Source organism: Neofelis nebulosa, chromosome 7, assembly GCF_028018385.1.
Source record: "Neofelis nebulosa isolate mNeoNeb1 chromosome 7, mNeoNeb1.pri, whole genome shotgun sequence".
Taxonomy (NCBI): Eukaryota; Metazoa; Chordata; class Mammalia; order Carnivora; family Felidae; genus Neofelis; species Neofelis nebulosa.
This window is the reverse complement of record NC_080788.1, coordinates 104,551,169-104,572,066: the sequence shown is the minus strand read 5'-3', so window position 1 is coordinate 104,572,066 and position 20,898 is coordinate 104,551,169. Positions and strand designations below refer to the sequence as shown.

The window sequence follows — 20,898 nt, the reverse complement described above, 5'->3', positions numbered from 1 at the left end:
TTCTGATTTAATTATTCCTCAGTAAACACTCATTTGCTCTCTTGAAATCTGGAATTCCAAATTATCCCTGCAGATGTACTGCTTGGTGTTGTATATATCTAATGATCACATTTAAATTTGGTTTGATTTGCAAACATTTTCAAAACTTACGGGGCTCCATAAGCTGCAAGAGAAGGTGACAGATGGCAGTGAGGGAGTGAACAAAAGCCACTGAATCATGGTGATACGTTGCTTTTAGGCTCTCAGAAGTTTGGCCTTTTTAAGGAAGGGAAAAAAAAAAACACCTTAGGAAACCCCAACAAGTGGTTTTAAAAAGTAAAATCTTATTTTTAATCACTCATAAATCTTGAGCAATTCAGTAAGCAAAGGAACTTGATGGTATAGTACCCAGGCCATGCTGACTGCTGCAATTAATAATCACCCTTAGTTAATGAATTTTTAAGAGTTGCTGCATTTTAATCAACCCAACGGTTGTGGCCATACAATCAGGGACAGACCATCTTAAACAGAAGCAACAAAAGGCAGACTAAAAAGTTACGGAAATGTCTTTGAAATGCCAAGGTATTTGATGACTGAGTAGATAAAGTCATCGAACTCCACCCAACTAAAAACAAAAACACACAACAGTATATGAATATTCTTTTCCCCAAAAAAGAAAAATCTGAAAACCCCGGATTTCAAAACCGCCACCTGTGCCTAACATCTCCCCACCGCCACCGCTGTGGGAGCTGGTCAGATTCTAGCCTGTATCAAGTACTCCCAGGCCCTGCATGTCTTTCCGTTCACACCTACACCACGCAGCATGGAAGGTCGCCCATTTAGAGCCAACTTCTGAATAAATTTCTTCTACATTTGCAAAATAGGATTTTAAAGTCTCATCCAAGTTTACAAAGGAAAACATTGTTTGAAAACCCAAGGTTCAAATAAAAGCATGGCATTTTAAATCCAATTATGACAAAGATTATGGTTTCATCAAGCAGGCTTCAATGACGATGCCGCTTTTTTGAGCATGCAACACACCCGATGCCTTAAATTCCTGGCATGTCTCATCGCCATGTCCCTCCCCTTCCCCCCCCACCAGCCTCAGCCCCCCCTCCCCTTAATAAACAGCATTATAAAAAGGTAAAATCTAGAGTTAGTGGCAAAATCTTCACAGTAACTTGTTAATAAAGTCGTAGATGGCTGTCAAGGGCATCAGTCAACTGGACCTTGGAAAATTAATTTGATGCAGTTCTGTTCCCCAACCAGCTGGGTAGCACAGAAAGGGCAGGCAGCGTGAAATGCGTGAGTTCCATGAGGCAACGGAATCTGAGACCAGTATTTCGCAGACTTTTCTGAGCACACGTGTCCACAAGGGGTGAAAGCATGAGTTGGTGGTCCTGCGTCTACATAAAACCCTGCCTCGCAGCCGAGCCAGAGAGGCACGTAGGGGCCCACAGTCCTGCACATGGGACACTCTCTCTCATTGGCCTCTGTGTCGCTCCGGTGGCCCCAGTTGTGGTACCCGTGCACGTGGCCGCAGCTGAGGTATGCCCAGGGCTGCTTCTCCTCCACCACCTCCTTCCTGTTGATGCTGGGGAAGGCCAAGGTGTTGAGCCCCACGGGACACTGCGGCCGGGCGGCATTGATCTCCTGCCGGAGCGCCTCGATGTGTTTCTGCGTTGGAGTATGGAAAAGGCCGTCTGCTGTTCTCCAGAGAAGGGTGGCCCCGCACAGGTCAATGAGGGAGCCGTCCTGCAGGACGTTGGTCTCACTCTCCACCTAGAACGAGTTTGACAGACATGCCTTTTAAAAGCAAAATTCAGCAAATCACGCTAACGTTCTTTTGCTCTCAAGATAGAAATCATCTTTCAAGGAAACACAGGCAGGCAGCTTACCCCCTGCCTCCCTGAAGAACAAGACTGGGGGGCGGGGGGGGGGGGTAACCCCTTCCTGGAGCTGGTTTCCTCACTGGAGCACTGGATGGAACACGGATCTGCCACACTCACAAAGCCCTAAAGAGCACACATACACCCAGCTTTACGTGTTCAATTACTGTACTGTGGTTATTTAATGAACATCACAAATCTTATAGAGGAAAAGTGAAACTCTAAGTCAGTAACACTTGTTCTTCCTTGATCTCACACAGGACAGGAGATGTCCTACCAGTCCATGCAGTATTGACTGTGAAGATTCGCTGTGACCAGAAGTGATCCAGAAGATGCTTGTGGGCCCTGCGATAATGACTGCAGTGGTCCGGACACTGCCTGGTCACCCTCAGCTTCATACAACCTACTGCCTGTCCTGCATTGCTATGGTTTGGAGAAGCGTTCGCCGTTAGCCTTCATTAAAAAAAAAAAAAAAAAAAAAAAAAGTTTTAAATGTTTATTTTTGCGAGAGAGAATACAAGTGGGGAACGGGCAGAGAGGGAGGGGGCTCTGCACTGACAGCAGCGAACCCCATGCGGGGCTTGAACTCATGAACTGTGAGATCATGACCTGAGCTGCTCAACTGACCGAGCCACCCAGGCGCCCCTAGGTTTCGCTTTTCAATTAGCAATAATCGCACCTCGGATAAACCTCATTGGCTACGATACTGCCACTGCGCAAAGCTTAGGTTTCGCTTTTATTTTTTTTTTATTTATTTTTTTTTTTTAATTAATTTATTATTTTTTTTAATATATGAAATTTACTGTCAAATTGGTTTCCATACAACACCCAGTGCTCATCCCAAAAGGTGCCCTCCTCAATACCCATCACCCACCCTGCCCTCCCTCCCACCCCCCATCAACCCTCAGTTTGTTCTCAGTTTTTAACAGTCTCTTATGCTTTGGCTCTCTCCCACTCTAACCTCTTTTTTTTTTTTTTTTCCCTTCCCCTCCCCCATGGGTTTCTGTTACGTTTCTCAGGACCCACATAAGAGTGAAACCATATGGTATCTGTCTTTCTCTGTATGGCTTATTTCACTTAGCATCACACTCTCCAGTTCCATCCATGTTGCTACAAAAGGCCATATTTCATTTTTTCTCATTGCCACGTAATATTCCATTGTGTATATAAACCACAATTTCTTTATCCATTCATCAGTTGATGGACATTTAGGCTCTTTCCATAATTTGGCTATTGTTGAGAGTGCTGCTATAAACATTGGGGTACAAGTGCCCCTATGCATCAGTACTCCTGTATCCCTTGGATAAATTCCTAGCAGTGCTATTGCTGGGTCATAGGGTAGGTCTATTTTTAATTTTCTGAGGAACCTCCACACTGCTTTCCAGAGCGGCTGCACCAATTTGCATTCCCACCAACAGTGCAAGAGGGTTCCCATTTCTCCACATCCTCTCCAGCATCTATAGTCTTCTGATTTGTTCATTTTGGCCACTCTGACTGGCGTGAGGTGGTATCTGAGTGTGGTTTTGATTTGTATTTCCCTGATGAGGAGCGACGTTGAACATCTTTTCATGTGCCTGTTGGCCATCCGGATGTCTTCTTTAGAGAAGTGTCTATTCATGTTTTCTGCCCATTTCTTCACTGGGTTATTTGTTTTTCGGGTGTGGAGTTTGATGAGCTCTTTATAGATTTTGGATACTAGCCCTTTGTCCGATGTGTCATTTGCAAATATCTTTTCCCATTCCGTTGGTTGCCTTTTAGTTTTGTTGGTTGTTTCCTTTGCTGTGCAGAAGCTTTTTATCTTCATAAGGTCCCAGTAATTCACTTTTGCTTTTAATTCCCTTGCCTTTGGGGATGTGCCGAGTAAGAGATTGCTACGGCTGAGGTCAGAGAGGTCTTTTCCTGCTTTCTCCTCTAAGGTTTTGATGGTTTCCTGTCTCACATTCAGGTCCTTTATCCATTTTGAGTTTATTTTTGTGAATGGTGTGAGAAAGTGGTCTAGTTTCAACCTTCTGCATGTGGCTGTCCAGTTCTCCCAGCACCATTTGTTAAAGAGACTGTCTTTTTTCCATTGGATGTTCTTTCCTGCTTTGTCAAAAATGAGTTGGCCATACGTTTGTGGGTCTAGTTCTGGGGTTTCTATTCGATTCCATTGGTCTATGTGTCTGTTTTTATGCCAATACCATGCTGTCTTGATGATTACAGCTTTGTAGTAGAGGCTAAAGTCTGGGATTGTGGTGCCTCCTGCTTTGGTCTTCTTCTTCAAAATTACTTTGGCTATTCGGGGCCTTTTGTGGTTCCATATGAATTTTAGGATGGCTTGTTCCAGTTTCAAGAAGAATGCTGGTGCAATTTTGATTGGGATTGCATTGAATGTGTAGATAGCTTTGGGTAGTATTGACATTTTGACAATATTTATTCTTCCAATCCATGAGCAGGGAATGTCTTTCCATTTCTTTATATCTTCTTCAATTACCTGCATAAGCTTTCTATAGTTTTCAGCATACAGATCTTTTACATCTTTGGTTAGATTTATTCCTAGGTATTTTATGCTTCTTGGTGCAATTGTGAATGGGATTAGTTTCTTTATTTGTCTTTCTGTGGCTTCATTGTTAGTGTATAAGAATGCAACTGATTTCTGTACATTGATTTTGTATCCTGCAACTTTGCTGAATTCATGTATCAGTTCTAGCAGACTTTTGGTGGAGTCTATCGGATTTTCCATGTATAATATCATGTCATCTGCAAAAAGCGAAAGCTTGACTTCATCTTTGCCAATTTGGATGCCTTTGATTTCTTTTTGTTGTCTGATTGCTGATGCTAGAACTTCCAGCACTATATTAAACAACAGCGGTGAGAGTGGGCATCCCTGTCGTGTTCCTGATCTCAGGGAAAAAGCTCTCAGTTTTTCCCCATTGAGGATGATGTTAGCTGTGGGCTTTTCATAAATGGCTTTTATGATCTTTAAGTATGTTCCTTCTATCCCGACTTTCTCAAGGGTTTTTATTAAAGGGTGCTGGATTTTGTCAAAGGCCTTTTCTGCATCGATTGACAGGATCATATGGTTCTTCTCTTTTTTTTTGTTAATGTGATGTATCACGTTGATCGATTTGCGAATGTTGAACCAGCCCTGCATCCCAGGAATGAATCCCACTTGATCATGGTGAATAATCCTTTTTATATGCTGTTGAATTCGATTTGCTAGTATCTTATTGAGAATTTTTGCATCCATATTCATCAGGGATATTGGCCTGTAGTTCTCTTTTTTTACTGGGTCTCTGTCTGGTTTAGGAATCAAAGTAATACTGGCTTCATAGAATGAGTCTGGAAGTTTTCCTTCCCTTTCTATTTCTTGGAATAGCTTGAGAAGGATAGGTATTATCTCTGCTTTAAATGTCTGGTAGAACTCCCCTGGGAAGCCATCTGGTCCTGGACTCTTATTTGTTGGGAGATTTTTGATAACCGATTCAATTTCTTCGCTGGTTATGGGTCTGTTCAAGCTTTCTATTTCCTCCTGATTGAGTTTTGGAAGAGTGTGGGTGTTTAGGAATTTGTCCATTTCTTCAAGGTTGTCCAATTTGTTGGCATATAATTTTTCATAGTATTCCCTGATAATTGTTTGTATCTCTGAGGGATTGGTTGTAATCATTCCATTTTCATTCATGATTTTATCTATTTGGGTCATCTCCCTTTTCTTTTTGAGAAGCCTGGCTAGAGGTTTGTCAATTTTGTTTATTTTTTCAAAAAACCAACTCTTGGTTTCGTTGATCTGCTCTACAGTTTTTTTAGATTCTATATTATTTATTTCTGCTCTGATCTTTATGATTTCTCTTCTTCTGCTGGGTTTAGGCTGCCTTTGCTGTTCTGCTTCTATTTCCTTTAGGTGTGCTGTTAGATTTTGTATTTGGGATTTTTCTTGTTTCTTGAGATAGGCCTGGATTGCAATGTATTTTCCTCTCAGGACTGCCTTCGCTGCGTCCCAAAGCGTTTGGATTGTTGTATTTTCATTTTCGTTTGTTTCCATATATTTTTTAATTTCTTCTCTAATTGCCTGGTTGACCCACTCATTCGTTAGTAGGGTGTTCTTTAACCTCCATGCTTTTGGAGGTTTTCCAGACTTTTTCCTGTGGTTGATTTCAAGCTTCATAGCATTGTGGTCTGAAAGTATGCATGGTATAATTTCAATTCTTGTAAACTTATGAAGGGCTGTTTTGTGACCCAGTATATGATCTATCTTGGAGAATGTTCCATGTGCACTCGAGAAGAAAGTATATTCTGTTGCTTTGGGATGCAGAGTTCTAAATATATCTGTCAAGTCCATCTGATCCAATGTATCATTCAGGGCCCTTGTTTCTTTATTGACTGTGTGTCTAGATGATCTATCCATTTCTGTAAGTGGGGTGTTAAAGTCCCCTGCAATGACCACATTCTTATCAATAAGGTTGCTTATGTTTATGAGTAACTGTTTTATATATCTGGGGGCTCCGGTATTTGGCGCATAGACATTTATAATTGTTAGCTCTTCCTGATGGATAGACCCTGTAATTATTATATAATGCCCTTCTTCATCTCTTGTTACAGCCTTTAATTTAAAGTCTAGTTTGTCTGATATAAGTATGGCTACTCCAGCTTTCTTTTGGCTTCCAGTAGCATGATAAATAGTTCTCCATCCCCTCACTCTCAATCTAAAGGTGTCCTCAGATCTCAAATGAGTCTCTTGTAGACAGCAAATAGATGGGTCTTGTTTTTTTATCCATTCTGATACCCTATGTCTTTTGGTTGGTGCATTTAATCCATTTACATTCAGTGTTATTATAGAAAGATACGGGTTTAGAGTCATTGTGATGTCTGTATGTTTTATGCTTGTAGTGATGTCTCTGGTACTTTGTCTCACAGGATCCCCCTTAGGATCTCTTGTAGGGCTGGTTTCGTGGTGACAAATTCCTTCAGTTTTTGTTTGTTTGGGAAGACCTTTATCTCTCCTTCTATTCTAAATGACAGACTTGCTGGATAAAGGATTCTCGGCTGCATATTTTTTCTGTTTAGCACACTGAAGATATCGTGCCAAGCCTTTCTGGCCTGCCAAGTTTCAAAGGAGAGATCAGTCACGAGTCTTATAGGTCTCCCTTTATATGTGAGGGCACGTTTATCCCTTGCTGCTTTCAGAATTTTCTCTTTATCCTTGTATTTTGCCAGTTTCACTATGATATGTCGTGCAGAAGATCGATTCAAGTTACGTCTGAAGGGAGTTCTCTGTGCCTCTTGGATTTCAATGCCTTTTTCCTTCCCCAGTTCAGGGAAGTTCTCAGCTATAATTTCTTCAAGTACCCCTTCAGCACCTTTCCCTCTCTCTTCCTCCTCTGGGATACCAATTATGCGTATATTATTTCTTTTTAGTGTATCACTTAGTTCTCTAATTTTCCCCTCATACTCCTGGATTTTTTTATCTCTCTTTCTTTCAGCTTCCTCTTTCTCCATAACTTTATCTTCTAGTTCACCTATTCTCTCCTCTGCCTCTTCAATCCGAGCCGTCGTGGTTTCCATTTTGTTTTGCATTTCGTTTAAAGCGTTTTTCAGCTCCTCGTGACTGTGCCTTAGTCCCTTGATCTCTGTAGCAAGAGATTCTCTGCTGTCCTGTATACTGTTTTCAAGCCCAGCGATTAATTTTATGACTATTATTCTAAATTCACTTTCTGTTATATTATTTAAATCCTTTTTGATCAGTTCATTAGCTGTTGTTATTTCCTGGAGATTCTTCTGAGGGGAATTCTTCCGTTTGGTCATTTTGGATAGTCCCTGGAGCGGTGAGGACCTGCAGGGCACTTCCCCCGTGCTGTGGTATATAACTGGAGTTGGTGGGCGGGGCCGCAGTCCGACCTGATGTCTGCCCCCAGCCCACCGCTGGGGCCACAGTCAGACTGGTGTGTGCCTTCTCTTCCCCTCTCCTAGGGGCGGGATTCACTGTGGGGTGGTGTGGCCCGTCTGGTCTACTTGCACACTGCCAGGCTTGTGGTGCTGGGGAGCTGGCGTATTAGCTGGGGTGGTTAGGCAAGGTGCACGGGGGCGGGAGGGGCAGGCTTAGCTCGCTTCTCCTTAGGTGATCCACTTCAGGAGGGGCCCTGTGGCAGCGGGAGGGAGTCAGATCCACTGCCGGAGGTTTGGCTCCGCAGAAGCACAGAGTTGGGTGTTTGCGCGGAGCGAGCAAGTTCCCTGGCAGGAACTGGTTCTCTTTGGGATTTTGGCTGGGGGATGGGCGGGGGAGATGGCGCTGGCGAGCGCTTTTGTTCCCCGCCAAGCTGAGCTCTGCCGTCCGTCCGGGGGCTCAGCAGCTCTCCCTCCCTTTGTCCTCCAGCCTTCCCGCTTTCTGAGCAGAGCTGTTAACTTATGACCTCCCAGACGCTAAGTCGCGCTTGCTGTCGGAACACAGTCCGTCCGGCCCCTCCGCTTTTGCCAGCCCGACTCGGGGGCTCTGCTTGGCCGGCGAGCCGCCCCTCCGCCCCGGCTCCCTCCCGCCAGTCCGTGGAGCGCGCACCGCCTCGCCGCCCTTCCTACCCTCTTCCGTGGGCCTCTCGTCTGCGCTTGGCTCCGGAGACTCCGTTCTGCTAATCCTCTGGCGGTTTTCTGGGTTATTTAGGCAGGTATAGGTGGAATCTAAGTGATCAGCAGGACGCGCGGTGAGCCCAGCGTCCTCCTACGCCGCCATCTTCCGGAACCTCCTCAGGTTTCGCTTTTAAAATGGAATGCTAGGCACCTGACGAGAAGCAGCAGACACAGCGGGCGGGAGCCCAACCAGTGCCCTCCACGTGCCTGCTGTGCTCTGAGCCCCGTGGGTAATAAAGCTTCTCTCCCGTCCTGAAGACACGTCTTTAGTGGTGGGAGGCAGACACGCTAGAGCCAGGAGCCAGCGAAGGTCAGTACAGCGCTGAAATCGTCGTGCGAGGCCACCTCAGCACACAGGCTAAGAGTGTGGCCTTTGCAGCGCACGGCCTTGGGCTGCACCTTGGCTCGGTCACGCACTAGCTCCAACCTGGGGCGGTGACTTCAGCAGCCTGTGCCTAGATTGCCCCTTCCGTAAAACTGGACAAGGGGATCTTGAGGGTTGAAACAGACCAAGTTCTGAGAACTGGCAGGCAGGAAGCACTGTGTACACGTTTGCTACTTTTGCTTTGATGACAGAAGGTCAGAAAGGCTTTTTTGAAAAGGGTTTGCCTGCAGTGGAGATTTGAAAAAGTTGTCAGGACCCAGTGGGCAAAGGCTCAGCAGCACGGGGCACGAGGGAGCAGCAGTTATTCCACAGGCGACCGAGCCCGGCTGGACGAGAGCCTCAGGCTGGCCTCCCGTGCCTGGAGGGTATCACAGAGTTTTAAGCGGCTATAAAAGAACAGATCTGCCTTTCCCAAAGGTCACTTCCAGAAGTGTGGAGGATGGGTTGGATGGGTTAAGAACACCGTGGGAGTTCTCTCTCCAGGCCGAGAGGATGGGTGCACCTCAACAAAGACAATCTGTGGCAACAGCCCAGGCAGAGATACTCAACACTGAGGACTTAGCTCCTGGATTAAGAAAGACACGCTTCTGGATCTGGCTTTATTGTCTGCATGGGAGGAGGCTTTCCGGGCACAGGGAATCTAGGAGAAATGGCAGATTTGGGGGAAGGGACAGAAATTCAGTTTGGGGTGTGCAGAAGTGGAGTGTCGTGTGGGGGTCTGCGTGGTGATACACAGGAGGCTTGTGTGACTGAAGAGCTGGCTTAGAGAAGCCGGTCCGGGACTTAACGGCATTGGGGTGAAGCCCCGGGAAGTGGACAAGACTGTCCAGGCAGGGTCTCAGGGAGGGCAGAGAGGCTCAGGGACAGAACCAGGGCTACCCCCAAGCAAGGCAGGGGCAAAGAACCATGAGAAGGGCAGGCAGAGAAATTGTTTGTCATTCTCTGGCTCAAAAGTCTTTGCTGGCTCTCCTCTGCCCTCAGGATCAAGCCCAAACTGAACACATATATTTATAAAAAACCTAGGAATAAACCTAACCAAAGATGTAAAAAATCTGTACGCTGAAAACTATACAAAACTTATGAAGGAAGTTGAGGAAGACACAAAGAAATAAAAAAACATTCCATGCTCATGGATTGGAAGAATTAATATTGTTAAAATGTCAATACTACCCAAAGCAATCTACACATTCAATGAAATCCCAATCAGAATTGCACCAACATTGTTCTCAAAGCTAGAACAAAGCTAAGATTTGTATGGAACCACAAAAGACCCTGAATAGCCAAAGTTATGTTGAAAAAGAAAACCAAAGTGGAAGGCATCATGATCCTCAACTTTAGCCTCTACTACAAAGCTGTAATCACCAAGACAGTATGGTGTTGGCACAAGAACAGACACATAGACAAATGGAATGGAATAGAGAGCCCAGAATTGGACCCACAAATGTATGGCCATTTGACAAAGCAGGAAAACAACATCCAATGGAAAAAAGACAGTCTCTTTAGTAAATGGTACTGGGAGAACTGGACAGCAGTATGCAGAAGAATGAAACTGGACCACTTTCTCACACTATCCACAAAAATAAACTCAGAATGGACAAAAGACCTAAATGTGAGATAAGAGACCATCAAAACCCTAGAGGAGAAAATAGGCAATAATCTCTTTGACCTCAGCTGCAGCAATTTCTTGCTAGACATGTCTCCCAAGGCAAGTGAAACAAAAGCAAAAATGAACTACTGAGGCCTCATCAAGACAAAAATCTTCTGCACCGCAAAGGAAACAATCAACAAAAGTAAAAAGCAACTGACAGAATGGGAGAAGATATTTGCAAATGACATATTGGATAAAGGGTTAGCATCCAAAATCTATAAAGAACTTAACCAAACTCAACATCCGAAAAACAAATAATCCAGTGAAGAAATGGGCAGAAGACTGAATAGATACTTTTCCAAAGAAGACATCCAGATGGCCAACAGATGATGAGTGATGTTGAGCATCTTTTCATGTATCAGGGAAATACAAATCAAAATCACATTGAGATACCACCTCCCATCGCTCAGAGTGGCTAAAATTAACAACTCAGGACTACAGATGCTGGCGAGGATGTGGAGAAACAGGAACCCTCTTGCACTGTTGGTGGAATACAAACTGGTGCAGCCGCTCTGGAAAACAGTGTGGAGGTTCCTCAAAACATTAAAAATAGATCTACCCTATGACCCAGCAAGCACTGCTAGGAATTTATCCAAAGAAACAGGAGTGCTGATGCATAGGGGCACATGTACCCAATGTTTATAGTAGTGTTTTCAACAATAGCCAAATTATGGAAAGAGCCCAAATATCCATCAACTGATGAATGGATAAAGAAGATGTGGTTTGTATACACAATGGAATACTACTTGGCAATGAGCAAGAATGAAATCATGCCATTTGCAGCAACATGGATGGAACTGGAAGGTGTTATGCTAAGTAAAATAAGTCAGAGAAAGAAGACATCATATGTTTTCACTCATATGTGGAACTTGAGAAACGTAACAGAAGACTATGGGGGAATGGAAGGGGGACAAATAGATTCAAACAGAAAGTGAGGCAAACCATAAGAGACTCTTAAATATGGAGAACAAACAGGGTGGATGGGGTATGGGGGAGGGGGGAAATGGGTGATGGACACTGAGGAGGGCACTTGTTGGGATGAGTACTGGGTATTGTATGTAAGTGATGAATCATGGGAATCTACCCCCACAAACCAAGAGCACACTGTATACACTGTATGTTAGCTAATTTGACAATAAATTATGTATTAAAAAAAATTTTGCTGCAGCTCCCTCCCCCCCCCCCCTCCCCAGTACTGCTTGGTCCCCTCCCCTCTCATAGCCTGGCACGAGGCTCCCTTCCTGTACTGACCACAGGTAATTCTCAGGGACATCTTATCTAAGTATGTAACCACATCTGAAAGAATAATTCTGATGTGGTTAAGACACTGAGGTTCAGTAGTGGCCACACTGGTGAACAACCCCGTCTTTCCTTCCTACAAAGCAGTTTTTGGTAAACAACATCTTATACATTTTGAGTCCCTGGTCTTTTATTTTCCACACATTCTTGACTCCTCCAAGGATAGAATAGGTTCCTCCTGTCCCTTCTAATACAAGACTGTGTTCATTACACACAATATGCTAATGACTGGTTGCATTGTCTGTGACCTTCTCCAGATGAGACAACTGGAGGGCAGAGCCCTGGGCATCCTGTTCACTGCTGGATTCCCAGCTCCTACCCCTGCTTTGTCAGAACAGCTACCCAACCATGGACTGCTGTGCAGTCCTGTTCCAATCTGCACTTTGCTCTCTCCGTGATCCGCTAAGGTATGGACCAGCACTATTCCAATTAAATGCACACGAAGCCAGGCACAGAGAGGTCAAGTTGTTGATTTGAGACTGCAGCACTCCTCAGAGTGGCAATGAGCACCCAGATCTGTGACCGGACTTCAGAACCAATGATGGAAGGCGGCTGCTCAAACAATAACCATTATTTTGTGTGGGCTCTCTCTTAACTGTGAACAAAGCATAGTTTTCTCCAGACTACAGTGTGTAGGAGGGAGCATGGTAAAGACACCCCTGGGCAGAGGCATAGGTTCAGATATTTGTTTCTCAAATTCCACAAAAAGAAAAAGAAAAAGAAAAAGAAAAAGAAAAAGAAAAAGAAAAAGAAAAAGGAAAAAAAAAAAAAAAAAAAAAAAAAAAGGCAAGGAGAAAGCCCAAGGAATCGACTCTTACCTTTCAGAAGTAAGACAGTTAAAACTGATCAGTTAGCTAAGTTTAGGGTAGAGAATTCAAATCCCCACTCACTACTTACAAGTTGAGTATCAACTTTTTAAAGCCCTGGTTATCTGTAAGTGGGAATGACAACACTGATCCCATGAGGTTGCTCTGAGTAATGCCTAAGGAGACTTAATATGAAGCACTTCATAAAGCCTGCACGGAACACTATGGTTATTTTCAGATCACCTAAAATTAGGTAAGCAAATGAACTTTGCTGAATTTACTAAATTTTACAGAGCCAATATAGTTTAATAGATCTATATATCTAGTAGAGATCTAGTAGATATCTATAGATATCTAGTACACTCATACTTAATAGAGCAATATTATCAGTATTGACAAGACTATTGATAGAAAGTTATCAACTAGGTAAAGGAATAGGATACAGTTCAAAGCCTATTCACCTACTTATTTGGGGTGGGGGTTTAAGCTCCTGAAAGGGCATCTCCCCCCACATTTAATTGGTTGTGGTGATCAAGGACAAAGCTGGTGTGATGAGAAACCAAGGAAGTTGTTAACACACTGACACATTAAATGCCAAGCAGGATATTAACACAGAACCTTCTACCAGCACTAGTTCCACACTGAAAGCAGGAGGCACCTGCTACTTTTATAATGTTCTGGATTTTTCGCAGATCACTTTATTCTCCACATTTTTGTGTTCAACTGAAAATGGAGAGTACCGTCAGAGACTGTTCTCTAAATCGAATCTCCTGATAGAAACTTTACATCAATACAACAGCCACATGCACAGAAGGAGTCATAAATTGAAACATAAGCTGGAAGAATCAGTGGGTTTTCACCTCAAACTGTTCCCCTGGTTAATCAGAGGGGGTTGGAGGGGAGGCTGGGTCCTTTGATCCCCACAGTGCAAAGTTAGGCTGATGGAAACTCAGAAACCTTTACTGTAGGCCAAGCCAATCGTACACTATCAAACAGTACAGCACGATGTTGGGCAGATCTAAGGGTCTCCTGTAGGGACTAACTTTGAAAATAGTCTAGATTTAGTACAGCTCGTGAATACAAGCTATTTTTGGAGTGGTTTCTTTTCAGTAGCACTGCCACCTTCTCTGGCATACACAGCCTGAGCTGGGTCACTGCACAATCACCAGAGTTGGCAAGAAACCCATCCTATAAATGTGCCCTTGAAGACAGATGTGCCCTACGCGGACTCTGACATACACTCTGTATTTCCTAGGGAAGCAAATGCTCTGGTGTCAACCACCTCGGGTGAGAGCCAGGTGATGCTCCCCACAAGCTGATACCTAGTGGAGGCCTGGAGTCTAGACCCTCAGTCAGGGAGGACTGAGTTTCAATCCCATCTGCTGCTACCTTCTAACTCTGGTACCCTTCACAATAATTAACCTCCCTATGCCGTACTTTCCTCATCCATAAGATGGGCACGATCCCACTTCTTTGAATAAAGCTGCTCAGATGTGATGAGTTACGGTCTCTGAAATGTTAACGTAGTGCCTGCCCCCAGCAACCATTTACTAACTTCTACTGTGGCCATTATAATGACTGATAACCAGTTCAGCCAACCTAGGTCAGTTTTTGTATAAAGTTATCCAGTGATCAGAAACAAAGTTATCTGGAAGACCTGCTTTCACATTCTGTGCCCTAGTCTCTTGAAAAGTGTTTAAACAGAGATTACTGTATTTGCTTTGGGCTCTCTTAGAAAACACTTCTCATATTTACTCAGCCAGGATGTTCTAATACTGGGCTTTACTGTAAAATGCAGAAGCTGTACTTGTAGCTCAGTAATGATGTAAAATAGAAATAAAAGTAACAATTCCCTACAAACTAACATGTAGTAGAGACTAGCCAACCAGGCTAGTGAAACAGCAATCTTCTTTTTCCGTTTTAGTAATACTTGGTTGTCATCTTGCTGAAAAATGCTAGATGACTCTATGTTTTTCTAGGGAGGTGTTCTGAATCAAATATTTGTTCTCTCGTATTCTGGCTTCTACCTAACAATTAATTAAAGGCACTGGAGTAGAAAGTTTACTTAGACACTTCCGGCACTGTGTCCCACAGGCGTGGTAAGATCAGAAACCCAAAGCTTCCCGTTTAAGGGTTTAACAATTATTCTCCATAGAAGAAAGGGTTAAAAAACCAACTGCTTTAGGTCATTTGGGATAAGTAGTGATATTTATAGGAAAATATTAACATGTCAGATCAATGCCCTCTATGAATTATTTCTAGTAAAAAGTTTTATGATTTTGGTGAATTATATAGGGAACTATGTATTAATTTCTTACTATGAACTCAAAGGAAAAAAGCTAACTTAATTCTCTTTTAGTTCCAGGAAGTCTAGTAAATACTTCTGTAATTCATAATTTTCACTGATTAGTCTTGGACAGCTCAGGATTTTTCCAAATTAGTAAAGTTTTACACTAAAAATAAGTTTATCTTTCTTTATCGAATTTAAGCAGAATTCTGTGGTGAAGCATATAATGAAAGATATGCTATTAAGGTAGGCGAGGAACAAAAAGGTAATTTCTTCTACTATGGGAAAAGCTTAATCATTGAAGGAAATAAGCCTTTTTCCCTAGCACTTTCAGGGGCCTGTGGAATTCCCGTTTTCCTGGGTCAATGGAACACAGCCCTGGTATCCCTACAAAGGTTCTGAATTGCAGGGGAGAAAAACGACACTCCTTAGGCTGGGCTTTTGCAGTTCGGTGCATTTTCCAGAGTGAAGACCACTCACCAGCTTTCCCCTCTGCTGGGCCGACCTGGTTTCTCGCAAGGTGTACACGTCTCCACATACAGAGATCTCACGCCAGACCCCAGGCTGGGACTCCTCAGTGAAGCCCCCTCGTGGATGCATCACCAGGACGCCATTTGTAGTGAGCCCGTCCATGTGGCCATCGGGGTTTTTCCATTTCGCTGCCTTTTCCTGGAGAGCATACCACAGAACAGAAAAAGCATGCTAAGATTATGTTCAAAATGAAGGGATTCCAGAATCTTTTAAAAATATCCAGTACGGGCAGAAGGAAGGAAAGTGATGAATTTTCATTTTCTATTTAAAGCTAATAATCAGAAGGATAAAATATGCAATTATTCTGATAACATGAAAGTGCTAAAATGTATGAATGATTTATCACTGGATATACATTATATTCATCTTGGGAGCTTAAAAAAAAAAAAAAAAAAAGGACCTGAGGCCCGGACCCTTCCCTCAGAGATTCTTTTCTACCCACTGCCCTCATGCCTGGGAGAGTCCAGGAATCTAGACACGTTCTTCAGTTCTATTTGTGCAATCCTTTCGCCTCTTATCTACCAGCACTTTACATGCAATTATTACCTGGGAAGTATACAGAAGAAAGAGGAAAAAACATACAAAAATTTTAAGACTGTTAGTCTGACAAGTTGTGGCTAGTATCTCTTCATAAATATCAATGTTTGGATCCTCAAAGATGGAATGTAAAGACCACCTGATATGATGGCAGGACCAACACTCCTGGATGCTTGTGCCACAGTTACTTCTCTCCTCTTTCTTGGTGACAGAGATAGCTGTTGCAAACATGACTCAGGAGTAAATTCTGAGTTGGATAACCCTCTTGCCAGGGACTGAGCTCTGGCCAATGAGACATAAGTGGGTTTTTAAGAGCCTTCCTGGTAAAGGTCCTTTGTTCTAAAAAGCAAAGGGAAAACAGTCTCCCACTGGCATGGGTCATTCCGTTTTCCTTGCCCCTCAGATGTACAACTAATCAGACATCTGTAACCAAAAAAGAGCATGGCTGTACAGCATCCAGGTCACCTGAAAGAGATCAATACATCTATGCCTGGAAAGTGGATGCATTGAAACACAGAGGAGGCAGCGGAGAGGAGTTGCTGGGGAGCCAGAAGGCAGCAAAGGCAGTGGCTGGTGGGCAGGCAGGAGGATAGCGTAACCTTTCTGAAAAAGGAAGTGGAGGGTGAAGGAGGTAAGTGGGGGTCTGCCCCATGCATGTTCTGTAGCTGGAAGGACCGAATGTTGTCTCCAAGGAAAGACTGCAGTGAGTGGGAGAAGGGAAATAGGCAAAAAGAATTTCAGGGAAGGGTCTCTTGCTCTTTGCCCCAGGGTTCTGGCTCATGGACTTCTGGGACTCGTTTCATCCCCATCCCAAGTTGAGGATCCCCCTTCCAGGCTGTGGGCACATCAAAGCCCCAAGAGCTAAGTACACACCTTCTCCAACTCTGCGGCACCCCCATTCCTTTTCCCTTGGTGGCCACTCCCAATCTTAGGAGGAAGTCAGCCCCTACCCCCAAGAGAAAACAAAAATTTGTGCTATGGCACCACCTTCTGGAAAGTGAAAAGAAGGTTCCCAGCTACCAACTTGAACTGTTAGAACCAAAGTAAACAGAACCTTGCCTAAATAGGGTGTTCCTTACTTCAAATGTGAGGACAGAGTCACTTTTAATCAAATACCATTAAAAATCACAGTAATACAGTACTACAAAAAAATGACAATTTTCCAACAAATGAACCCAAAGACATGGAATACCACAATCTGATAAAGAATTCAAAACAGCTGTTATGAAGAAATTTAATGAACTACAAGAAAACTCAGAAAGGCAATGCAATGACCTCAGAAATAAAATTAACAAACAGAAGGAATACTTTACCAAAGACACCAAAATTGTAAAAAAAGAACCAAACAAATTTTGGGTTTGAAGAACTCAATAAATGACATGAAGAATGCATTAGAATGCACTGGAAATACAGCAGATCAGATGGAAGAGAGAATTAGCAAGTTGGAAGGCTGGAATAGAGAAATGCTTCAGATGGAAGAGGAGAGAGAACTAAGATTTAAAGGAAGTGAAGAAACACTACGAAAGCTAGCAAACTCCATTACAAAAGCCCATATATGAATAATGAATTTTCTAGAAGAAGAGAGGGAGAAAAGGACAGGCAGCATATTTAAATAAATAATTCCTGAGAACTTCCAAAAGTTGGGGAAAGAACTGGATATACAAAGTCCATTAAGCTAACAGAACACCTTATTATCTCAATGCAAGATCTTCTCTAAGACACATATTAAAACTATTAAAAGTCAGTGATAAAATTAAAATTTTTAAAAAATATTTATTTTTGAGAGAGACAGAGACAGAATGTGAATGGGTTAGGGTCAGAGAGAGAGGGAGACACAGAATCGGAAGCTGGCTCCAGGTTCCTCACTGTCAGCACAGAGCCTGATGTGGGGCTCGAACTCAAGAGCTGTGAGATCATAACCTGAGCTGAAGTCGGATGCTCGACTGAGCCACCCATGTGCCCCCAACGATAAAATTTTAAAGGCAGCTGGGGGGGGGGGGGTAGGAAGAAAAAAAAAAAAAAGACAGTAACCTACAAAGTAATCTCCAGCAGGCTATCAAACTTCTCAGATAAAAACTGCCAGCCAAGAATATTCCACCCAGAAAAGTTATGCTTCAGATATGAAGGAGAATTAAAAGCTTTCCCAGACAAACAAAAGCAGAGGGAGTTCACCACCACTAGACCTGCCTTACAGGAAGTGTTCAAATGAGATTTTCTTTTTTTTTTTTTTCTTTTTTTTTTTTTTCCAGGGGAATTCTACCAAACATTTATTTATTTTTTTTTATTTTTTAATATATGAGATTTACTGTCATCAAATGAGATTTTCAAGCTGGAATGAAAAGACAGAAATACACAAAACTCTGATCAAGGTGTTAGTCAGAATTATAAAACTGTAACTATTTATAATAGTATATTAACTCCCAATTATAGCATAAAGGTTAAAGGCAAAGGACATTAAAAATACCTATAATAAACAATAAAAATAAATACAGCTACTACAACTTGGTAACCAAATCACAGCATAAAAAGAGATCATCTGTGACATCAAAAATATAAAAGGAAAAAAGTAAAAGGACAGAATCTTCATAGGCAACTGAAGATAAATTGCCATCAGCAGAAAAAGGACTGTTTTATCTGTGAGATGTTTTATGTAAACCTCATGATAACCACAAAACAAAAATTTAGAAGAGAGACACAAAACACTTAAAAAAGAGTGGGAGACTGAACGAAAAGCATCATGAAAAACCACCAAGGTATAAAGGTAGGTAGAAACAGAAGGAAAAAGAACAATGGAGAGACAAAATAACCAGCAGGCAAAAGAGAAAATGGCAGTAATAAGTATCAACAATCACACTAAATGTATCAACATATCAACAATCACACTAAATGTAAATGTACTGACTCACCAAAAGGCATAGAGTGGCAGATGGATCTAAAAAAAACAAAACAAAACAAAATACAAAAAACAAAAACCTCCTGCCCTACAGGAGATTCATCTCAGCTTAAAAAAAAAAATTTAATATGAAATTTATTGTCAAATTGGTTTCTATACAACACCCAGTGCTCATCCCAACAGGTGGCTTCCTCAATGCCAATCACTTTCTGCTCCCTCCCACCCCCCATCAACCCTCAGTTTATTCTCAGTTTTGAAGAGTCTCCTATGGTTTGGCTCAAAATGAAAGGATGGAAGATGATATTCCAAGCAAACAGAATACAAAAGAAGGCAGCTATAGCCATACTTATATCAGACAAAATAGATTTAAAGCCAAAAAGGGTAATAAGAAACAAAGTCATTACATAATGACAAAGGGATCAGTACATCAAGAAAATATAATAATTATATGTATGTATGGAGATTATATGTATGTATGTAATGTGTGTGTGTACACACACACATCCCCAACATCCAAGTACCAAATTGTATTGAGCAAATAATAACAAATCTAAAAGAGAAATATACAATGTAATAATTGTAGGGGACGTCAATACCTCATTATCAACAATGGATAGATTTTTCAGACAGAAAATGAAGAAGGAAACACTGGAATTAAACCACACTTTAGAACAAGGACTTAACAGACATCTACAGAACATCTTATCCCACAGAATATATTTTTCTCAGGTGCATTAGAACAGTCTCCAGGAAAGATATGATAGGCCACAAAACAAATTTTAGCAAGTTTAAGAAGACTGAAATCTTAACTATCCACCCTGACTACAATGGTATGAAAGTAGAAAGTTACAATGAGAGGAAACTGAGGAGTCTACAAATAATGTGGAAACTTAACAACCACTGGGTCAAAGAAGAAATCAAAAGGGGAAAAATTATCTTGAGACAATTCAAAATGAAAACACAATATATCAAATATTGTGGGATACAGCAAAAGCAGTTCTGAGAAGTTTATAGCAATAAATATGTATATATGAAATTAGAAAGGTCTTGAACAACCTAACTTTACACTTCAAGGAACTAGAAAAAGAAAAACACAAATAGAGACCAGAAAAACAACAGAAGAAATCAACAAAACTAAGAGCTGGTTCTTTGAAAAGAGAAACAAAATTGACAAACCTTTAGCTAAACTCAGTAAAGACTCAAAATTAGAAGACTTTGAGAGAAGACTCAAAATTAGAAATAAAAGAGGAGATATTATACCTGATATTACAGACATACAGAGAATCATGAAAGACTGCTAGAACGTAGAAGAAATGGATACATTTCCAGAAACACACATCCTAGCAAGACTGAATCAGGAAGACTCAGAAAATGGGTAAAGAGATTGAATGAGTGTTTAAAAAAAAAAAAAAATCCCAAGAAAATTCCACCACCAGATGGCTTCAACTAGGGAATGCTACCAAACATTTAAAGAATGCTACCAATCCTCCTCAAACTCGTCCAAAATATTGAGAATGAAGGAACATTTCCAAACTCATTCTATGAAGCCAGGCTTATTTTGATAACAAAACCAGATAAGGATACCACAAGAAAATTATAGACCAATGTCCCTGATAAATGTAGTTGCAAAAATTCTCAACAAAATATGAACAAATCAAATTCCAGAACACATTAAAAGGATTAGACACCATGACCAAGTGGAATTTACCCGAGATGCGAGGTTCAACAGATGCAAATTAATAAACGTAACACATCACATCCATAAAATGAAAGGTAAAAATCACACAATCAATTCAATAGACACAGAAAACTATTTAACAAAATGCAACATCCCTTCAGAATAAAAACCCTTAACAGGTTGGCTACAGAAGGAACATACCTCAACAGGCTGTATATGACAAACCTACAGCTAAGCATCATACTCAAGAGGGAAAAACTGAAAGTGTATCCTCTAAGGTTGGAAACAAGACAAGGATGCCCACTCTTACCATTTCTGTTCAATATAGTACCAGACGTCCTGGCCAGCGCAATCAGGCAAGATAAAGAA

At 42.0% G+C, this 20,898-nt stretch overlaps 1 protein-coding gene and 1 non-coding gene across 2 annotated transcripts in view; both read right to left on the bottom strand.

Annotated features, from left to right (window-relative positions):
• Nucleotides 1-303: 303 nt before the first annotated feature.
• The window catches only part of PELI2 (pellino E3 ubiquitin protein ligase family member 2), a 204,114-nt gene continuing 183,519 nt past the window's right edge, over nucleotides 304-20,898 (bottom strand). Inside the window, exons 5-6 of the mRNA XM_058739135.1 lie at nucleotides 15,371-15,559; nucleotides 304-1,761 (exon numbers count right to left, since the gene is read on the bottom strand). Coding sequence (XP_058595118.1) covers nucleotides 1,195-1,761; nucleotides 15,371-15,559 — 756 coding nt within the window. The 3' untranslated portion in view covers nucleotides 304-1,194. The remainder of the gene's footprint in view (nucleotides 1,762-15,370; nucleotides 15,560-20,898) is intronic.
• Nucleotides 2,455-2,592, bottom strand: LOC131518296 (U4 spliceosomal RNA). Its single transcript, XR_009264998.1, has one exon. It is a non-coding gene; the product is annotated as a U4 spliceosomal RNA (small nuclear RNA).